Source organism: Oncorhynchus mykiss, chromosome 5, assembly GCF_057628025.1.
Source record: "Oncorhynchus mykiss isolate SJ-2025 chromosome 5, ASM5762802v1, whole genome shotgun sequence".
NCBI classification, from domain to species: domain Eukaryota; kingdom Metazoa; phylum Chordata; class Actinopteri; order Salmoniformes; family Salmonidae; genus Oncorhynchus; species Oncorhynchus mykiss.
The window spans coordinates 81,839,909-81,848,600 of record NC_143026.1 but is presented as its reverse complement, the minus strand read 5'-3'; the positions used below and the strand labels follow the sequence as shown (position 1 = coordinate 81,848,600).

General features: G+C 41.3%; 1 protein-coding gene across 1 annotated transcript; it reads left to right on the top strand.

Moving 5' to 3' along the window:
- LOC118954553 (uncharacterized) lies at nt 1-6,375 on the top strand. The gene is made up of 8 exons (XM_090236121.1): nt 1-413; nt 761-818; nt 1,063-1,210; nt 1,306-1,342; nt 1,575-1,858; nt 2,107-5,656; nt 5,846-5,921; nt 6,185-6,375. The coding sequence occupies exons 1-8, from the start codon at nt 225-227 to the stop codon at nt 6,334-6,336; spliced, it is 4,494 nt and encodes a 1,497-aa protein (XP_090092247.1). The 5' UTR covers nt 1-224; the 3' UTR covers nt 6,337-6,375.
- The last annotated feature ends 2,317 nt before the right edge of the window (nt 6,376-8,692 follow it).

The window sequence follows — 8,692 nt, the reverse complement described above, 5'->3', positions numbered from 1 at the left end:
GACCTGAACTCAACTTGAATGTAACCAACACAGACAATGACATGCTTTTTGAGATATAAAATAGCTTGAATGGATGAAGAAAAGGTAAGCTAAATTACTTCATGCAATATTGGGGGAAAGTAAAAAAGGGTAAAGCAATATAAGCGGATATTTCTTGTAAAAAGCTATAACATATTGTAAAGCAAATGTACCATTCTTTATAAAGTCACCAGCTTAGCGCTGATATGGCTGTAGCTCTATTTATGATGTCCTCTGCACAGATCTACTCTGACATTGACATATTATTACTTATTGGAATGTCTGTCCTTCAGGTAGCACAGAGGGAGGATGGTGATCCTCAGAGGGAAGGAAAGGAAGTTGTTGAGGAAGAACCGGTGGCCACACCCAAAGAGGAGGCCAAGAAGGGAAGGAAGGTAAGATAGCAGTAGTGACAGAGCACATAATAGGCCTACTGGGTTACACTCTGTACCTGATAGCAGCCATACCATAGATATCTATATATCTCAGATAACAACATACGTAGTAGCTGTTTTCAAAACGTGTTTTAAGAGCTGCTTTGACCTGGCCCATAGCCTATTCATAAATTGTCTCAGAGTAGGAGTGCTTATCTAGGATCAGTTTTGCATTTGAGATCATAATGAATACAATTATTTGGGCAAGGTTGAGCCCACACCTTATCTGATGAACTTTATGTATACGGGCCCTGGTGTTACATGTCTGCCATCATTTGAGCTCTGGAATCTGTTCTGTTCTATCCTAGGCAAAAAGTAAGAGGAGTGGCAAGAAGTCAAGGAAGCTGGGCACTGACAACGATGCAGGTCAGAGATTTACCTCTGTAGTACTACATTGTTTCTCTATTCTGTCTGTGATGTGCAGGTTGTGCTATCCATTTTCAATGAAACTGTAGTCTACTGTAATCAGTAAGAAAGGTCACATAGATAGCTTTATTAAAATAGGCCTATTCTAAAACCCTTAAACAATGAAATCAGAGTATTAAGAGATAAAATGTCTGATTTCTCTTTCATTTTGTTTCTACTTCCTCTACGGCAATCACATCTTTAGTCTCCAGGAATAAACACCTGGATAGAGGATCTGTAATTGAGCTCCTGGAGAAGAAAGCTGTTAAGGCTGCATTCGGCCCAGGCAACAAGGATGAGATGGAATACTCCTACCCAATCCTCATCTCATTCCTGCGCAATCTTACTGATGAGTATGTTAAAAGTTTTTCTGTAATGTTCAACATTTATGAAATATTGTGCAGTGGGAACTAAACACTAACTAAAACACTTATTTTAAATTGTCTAGGCAGTGGCAAGTGATCTACAAAGGACTAAAAAACCCTGTAAGTTTCCCTACCTGCCTTTGACCTTTGATGTGTCAATGATCTGTTGAATTCAGAGATTAGCCATCAAGTCATATTCTGTTATTCATGTTCTCTGTCAGACTTCATCAAACTTTGAATTCAGTCACAGACAAGAATAACAATGTTGATCAAATGCATTCTGTTCGATCTAGAATACTTTACATCACAGTTCCATTGAAAAGACTGTTTTTGTTCTGTTTGTTCAAAACAGATGACGAAGGAACAGCTTGCCAAATTGTGCAAGACAATTGTAACCTTCATCGCACAGACCACCCTGCAGATCCTGCTGCCAGCCCTGGCCCGCGTACTTGGGGTAAAGGACTTTGCTGACGACGACACTGACTCACCCAAGAGGGGTGGCAGTGCAAGATCCTTTGCTGCCTTTGATCAGGAAAGACTGGAGCTCATCCAGGAAGTTAGATATCTGGCGAAGAAAATGTATAAGGGCGGCACAGGGGCTCAACATCTCAGGTCCCTAACACCCTCTTCTAAGAGGTATGTTCCCCTCAAGGTTTTCATGTATGGATTTCACCGAGATCATCTATCCCAGTGTTAGCCAATGCAATTTACTCTATCTGATGTAGTACAAAATGTAATGTATCAGCCTTTGAGCATATTCAAATGAATGAGCATGTAAAGCGATCAAAAGGACATGTAGATATTTAGAATACTAAAATTACAACGCTTGACCGATTTGCCAAGTTAAGACAGGAATTATCATGCTTTGCTTGTTCGTTTTAAAGTTCCCAGACCTCAGTGAAAGTCCTCCTGGGAATGACAGAGGACAGAATCATCAAAAGTGTCCAGGAGCAACTGTCTGATCATAATATCCTGTCCTCTTGCCCACCTGAGCTGACTGTTGGTCTTATCAAGGTGGTGGTCGAACAGCTTAACTCTGCCCTCTCTGCGACCATCAGCAGAGCCATTTCAGGGCGGTCCTCCCCTATTTCTTCTGGTACCCAGGCCGCTGAACAAATGGTCAACATGGTCCAGAAATGTTTTGATGATCACACCACCCCAGAGGACCAGAGCTCTACCTCTGTATTAGAGTCATGCATTCCACCTGCAACAGAAGAAGTGATGACTGTTATCGCAGAGATGGTGGGTGAATTGGAAAAAGAAGATCCGGAATTGGCTAAGGTTTTTCGAGATGTGGCTGTGAAAGTTAAAATGTTGGCATCTGGCAGTGACCTTGTAGTGGAGCACCTGGATGTTGAAGACTCTCCTGTTCCAGAGGAGCTGAACATAATATGTACATCTTGCAAAGCAATGATGCAAAATCTTGGCACTCTGTTTAGTGTGAAGTTCAAGACCAAAGCCTCAAAGGCTGTGAGTGAAATTCTTGTGAGAAGGTTAATGAGCGATATCTCTGGTATGGTTCAACCTTCTCATTCGTTTAGTACCACTCCAAGCTTGATGAATGCATCTAGCCCATCTGACAGGATCCTTGATTCTGCGGCCACTGAGCTCATACAGACCAAAGTAGAATCTGAGGCATCACAAATAATTGATAACTTTGTTGAAGATGTCAAGGACATTGTGCAGTATGCTGAATTAGATCAGCCAACAAGCACCCAGAGAGATACCCAAGTGGGACACTGTACGACAAAGCGGAAACCCTTCCATGCAGCTCGTAGACTCTGCGAGAGACTTCAGGCAAAGCTGGAGACATTGTTCCTCAGAATGGGTGGAGCTCCAGTCCAAGGGGAAGAACTTATGGAAAAAGCTGACTCCAGTGCTGTGCTTCTGGAGCATACTGACTCCAGTGATCTGCCTGTTTCAATCCTGAGCTTGCCTTCCCCATGTAGGAGTGAATCCCCTATATCAGAACGTAGTTCATCTTCTTTATCTGATGGATGTGATTCAACTGACTCTGTAGGAGAGAAAACACCAGAGCAACCTGAAACCAGTAAGAGTGAGGCAATACTGCAAGTGGTCAACTCAACAGGACTTGGTTCTCTCCGTAAATGCCAAAGTGAGAACTCTCAACCATTACTGTCTCTCTGTGATTCCAACATGGTGCCCTGCACCAAAGAGGTATTGTCCAAGATTGTGACCATGTATAGGTCAGAGGTGGCAGATTTGGAATGCACATCATCTGTTGCAGAGGGTTCCTCTTACAACTCCCTTGAAGTCTGTGGCTTTTTGGACAGTGTCATGTCTTATCTAGAAGACATGCCTGTGTCTGGTTCTTCATGGTTGGAAGGATTAAGAGATACTCCAGCCTCAGTCATTGAGAAACTCTCCAGTGAGGAGTTCCAGATGAACGCTACCAACGAAGTGCGAAAAATACTGATCAAATCAGTCAGTAGCTTTCCCAGCAAAGTCAGTTCCAGCCAGACAGATTCTCAGATGTTGCCAGCAAAATCAACAATTTCCTTAAGGCATACAGATATAACTGCTTTTGAAATCGTTGGATCAATTACAAATGACATGAAGAGCCTTTTCCCACCCACAGAGTCTTCTACTACTCTATGGCAGGCAGACTCTATGCTTCAACAGAGTGATGAGAAAACCTCAGAGTACACTGAGGCCACACCCAAAGGCTCACAGTCTGGTTTGGAAGTATCTGAGAAGAAGATCTGGACAACTGCAAAGACTATTTACCACAATGTGAAGACAAAGATGATGAATTATTTTACATGGCAAAATCAAGTCAAAGCAACAACGGCTCAAGCCAAAAAGACCCTCAGCCATATTCTGGTTTTAATTCAGAAAGAGCTGTCAAAATCTGACCAAACGGTGACTGCGCTTTCACAAATAGAGAATGTGGTTGGAATGATGCTGAAGGATGTTGAAAGGGTAAGCAGTGAATGTGGTGAGGAACTGATCTATCAAGCGCCACAGCGTTCTTCCTCCTCGTTGTCATCCTCATCTGCCAGATCAAATAAGTCAGAGTGGGAATTTTCACTCCCTGGCACTCCCATCTCTTCTGATTTACCAGAGAGTATTACTCAGCCCATTGTGAGATGCTCAGTCATCGACATGGGCAAATCTACTAAGCCAAAAACATTGGTGTGTGATGCCAGGGAAAGCATGTCTGCAATAGTGGATACCATCATAAAGGAGGTACATCCAGAGGAAGAAGGGGAGGTTGCATTCCACCCTGATCTAACAGCTGCAATAGCAAGACTGGAGGAGCTCATATCTCAGGGTAGGATTGGTGCTCTCTCACGTGATCTTACTCACCAAGTCAACCGCATCATTTCTGAGAGCAACTTGACCCCTCTGGTTCTGACAGTGGCGGCTGGAAAGAGTGCATCCGATACAGTCCTTACTGAGCTGAAGAGGAATGACAAGACGGTGGGGAAGCCCACAGCTTACAAGCTGGTTCAGCTTTTTGCAGAGGAGTCTGTGAAGCGCCTCTTGCTTCCTAGCCTTGTGCCCTCTACAGCTTCAATGAGTTTGGCTCAGGGAGTTAGTGTGCCGGCTAGCGTATCTGAAGATAGGATTTCATGTTCTTTTTCTACATCAGCATTTAGTGACACAGTCAGTCTGTTTACCAAAGTAATGGTAAGTCAGGTCATGGACTCTGTGGTTTCTGATGCACAAAGCAGAGGGTCATCTCCAACCGGAACTGTAACTGATATAGGCAGTCTACTGAGTGGTAAGTCCTACCCTCTGCCATCTTTCTCTGCCATCAGCATGACAACAAGTGGGACCTCCAATGCTGCACAAGGCTTTGAGGCCAACATAGATGCTGAGGAAAGGGATACCATCAGTTGTTTCGGTGTACCTCAGAGCATTGTTTGTGATCAGAATTCAACCAGCCCGGATGTTGCCTCGCTTTCAACCCCATCCACTGTTAACTTAGTCGGTGATGATGACTTCACCGGCCTCATCAGCATGTTAGTGGTGAGACTTCTGTCAAAAATACAAACCCAAACTGATCTGTACCCAACTGACGTCACACGCACGTCACAAGACCTGATTCCAAAAGTTATAGCTGCCTTCTGTGCATGGTCAGGCTGCTCTGAGACCCAAGCTTATCCCAAGAACCTGAAGAGTCACAAAGTATACAGCACCGTCTACAAACATCTGTTGAAGGAGTTTGGCTCAGAGAAAATACTCCAACTGGCCGTGTCGACTCAGGACTCCACTTTCAATAGGATTCTTGTGAAGTCATTGAGCAAGGAGCTTCTCCACAGTTGTAACGAGGCATCAAGAGCAGCCTCAAGAACATCTTTCGAAGCCACCAGGCCAGAAGCTCTTCTCATGGCTGAAGATGTGAAGGCTACCAGAGGGAAGCTGTCTTTCCTACAAAGGCTTGCCAGACTGAAATTCAACTTAAAGGTACATCACACTTATTTAAGTTAACAATTGTGTCAATGTGAGTAAACAATGTTATTTAGAGAAAATGTAAAACCATCCATTAATTCCAAAACCATTTATAAATCTTGTTGTGCTGGTGTGTAAGATGTGATCGTTATTACCGTGAGATTGTTCTGCTGTGACAGTTGTTTTGACATGTTTTTGTTTTAGCCATTCATGATGGGAAACAAGAAGAATTCCCGCCATTCTGAATCCAAAGACCAGACTACTGCTGAAGAGATCATGTGTAAGTCCATACAGCAGGACATTTACTGTTTGAGATATTGGTGTACAAAGCTGCTATTGCAAAAATATTAAACCCTATATACAGTACATTATATATTATCGATAGTAATCTCTTATGTAAAATTATTTATAGTTTCCAAATCTCAAGATTCTGGTTCTCATTTATTTGTGAAAGTAATAATGAGTTGAAACTAAGAATACAATATACCATCATTTCTAAATGAAAGTGCATGTCAACTCTCTCTCTTCTGTCGCCCAACATAGTGGCACATCCTGCCACATTTGGACTCCCAGAGGGTCTTCCCTCCACCTCTCAACAGGAGAAGCCTCGCAAACGTCCCCTTCTAATCAGGATGTTTTCCACCATCTCCATAGGCCTATCCAAGCCATTCAAACGGTTTTCAAAGCAAGCTTAATACAACAATTTCCTTTAATACAGTAATATTTGCATTGAATTGATGGCCTTTGTCTTCTTTTGTGTTGCCCTGTTAACACATTTGATTAGAAAATACATAGTATATTTAGTTTAGTTTATTATGCAGTCATAGTCACGGTGTAGGCTAAACAAAGTAATGTTGTCCTGAATAATGTATAGAACATGCACCCCCACCCACACACACACAAACAGTGTGATTCATTGAACACACACACATAGTACTTCAGTTATGTCCCACAACCAACATTCAACCAGATATCAATGATTCAGTGTAAAATACATGTACTGTAAAATAAACCGTATTTAATTTACAACCAATAAAATAATACATGATGCAGGACACTCAGTTATAAGGGAATTAACTGGTTTAACTTCTCAAACAGAAACACACACATTTCCATTTTCTGTGGATCGCCCATGTTTACATTTTACTGAATGCCAGTCTGACCTTTGACCTGTAGATGGCAGTAAAGGTCTACTTTTGCTGCAGATCCTCTTCTAAAGCTCAAACCTCTCTGGACAAGGAGCCGAAACATTTGTCCCTAGTGAGAGAGTGTGTGTGTGTGTGTGTGTGTGTGTGGCAAGAAAAGGGAATATTGCACTACACTTTTATGATACAGATACATTTTGCATTCGGTAGCATAGCACAGCTGTAGTTTTTTCAAATGCCAAATGTACATGTAGCATGCTTCTGCCTACAGATGCTTTTCTGAGTGACTTGTGTTGTGAGAGAACCAGAATTCAAACATAAACTCCTGGATTACATTTTATAATATTGTCAGCTCTTTTTAGTAACATATGGTAGCATACATGTTTCACACGGTGGCAAGTCACGCTAGTTAGTTACATGTAACAACATTACATTATATGGTCAATGTTTGTGTGTATCCTCTTAGCTTTTACCTTCGACATCAACAAGCGACGCACGGGCTGGTCCTGCAGACTCCCACGCCCATGTCCCAGGAGAAGGCTGGGGGCCACCTGCTCACTCACGTCCCAGCCATCTCTTTTGAGACCGACTCTACTGTGGAGTGCACCTCCAAGAGGACTCCGGAAGAGAGGGAACGGGTGAAGGTTAAACTGGCCAACATGGCCTTGATGGGAAGGATCAAAAGTCTTGGCTGTGAAATGCCCATTATGTGTGATTATCGAATTGATCATTTTCCACTTTTGAAACAACAATGGGAAAGACAGGGTTTATAGCAAAGGTTGCTCAGATTGGGCTTTTGGAAAAATTGGGAGAGTGAAAGTGCACTCCTGATTCAGAGAGAAAGATCCAGCTTAATCATCCATACCATTGTTTAAATTACAATAAAAAAACATTCAAACTGTTCCTGAGTTTCGAAAGACAGAGAAAGGAAAACATCATTATCTTCAGTCTGTTCACACCTGTTCACACAAGTCCTACTGTCCACAATCGCAGGGTTCTTCAATACAAACACACCTGTTTCAGAAAACCTGATCACTTTCACATTCGAACAATGTTTGTAGGATACTTTTCAATAACTCAAATGTAAGTGTTGAAACCATACATAGCTGGTAACTTGAGCTCGGCAGAGTAGTTTTGACCTGTGTCCAGATACAGTCATTTATGTTGTCTAAAGGCAATTTGTCTCTTATAACAATGTTATTTTTCTGAATAATCTAATTTAATTGACTGGTAGGTAGTCACTAACTATTTGTAGCATGTGTTCCTCTGTTTATTGATATTTACATGGTGTGTATGTGTTAAGATGTTAAGTAATTAATGTTGATATTATCCAAAGGGTTTTTAACTGAAATGTTAAATGTTGGTGTCTCGATCTCAGACATTTACGCTCATATTTGTAAATAGTATTTCAAAAATGGCAGAATCAAACAGTATTGGAATAGTGACTTGTATTTTGCATCTAGAAGTGTAAGAATTTTAGAAGAATGCTATTCCATCAGTCAAATGTTGCACTGTTTGATAAGACAGGGTAAAGAAAACCTCAATTTTAATGAGTTTAGTTGTGAGTTTGACATTTTACCACAAGAAGTCACTATAATACTATACGTTATCAAACAGGGTTGTGCTGAAAATCAAATGAACCACAGCCAAATTAATTATTTGCAACTAAGAGTAAGATTAAAAAAGACATGTATAACTTACTTTCTTGATAAAATACATTCTAAAATGTCAATATATGTGATTTCTGAGTATGTAGTGCACATATCTTTTTAAGGCCCAAAGCAGACGTTTTTATATCAATATCAAATCATTTCTGGGTAACAATTAAGTACCTTACTGCAATAGATTACGATGAAAATGGTGAAAAATGTATTTTTTGCAAAAAAAACTTTCTCAAGCAATAATT

Excerpts from the sequence above, each read along its gene's own strand:
- LOC118954553 (XM_090236121.1), top strand. The coding sequence starts at position 225 with ATGGCTGTAGCTCTATTTATGATGTCCTCTGCACAGATCTACTCTGAC. Across the intron at positions 1,859-2,106 it reads CTAACACCCTCTTCTAAGAG|TTCCCAGACCTCAGTGAAAG; the intron begins GTATGTTCCCCT and ends TTCGTTTTAAAG. Across the intron at positions 5,922-6,184 it reads TACTGCTGAAGAGATCATGT|TGGCACATCCTGCCACATTT; the intron begins GTAAGTCCATAC and ends CGCCCAACATAG.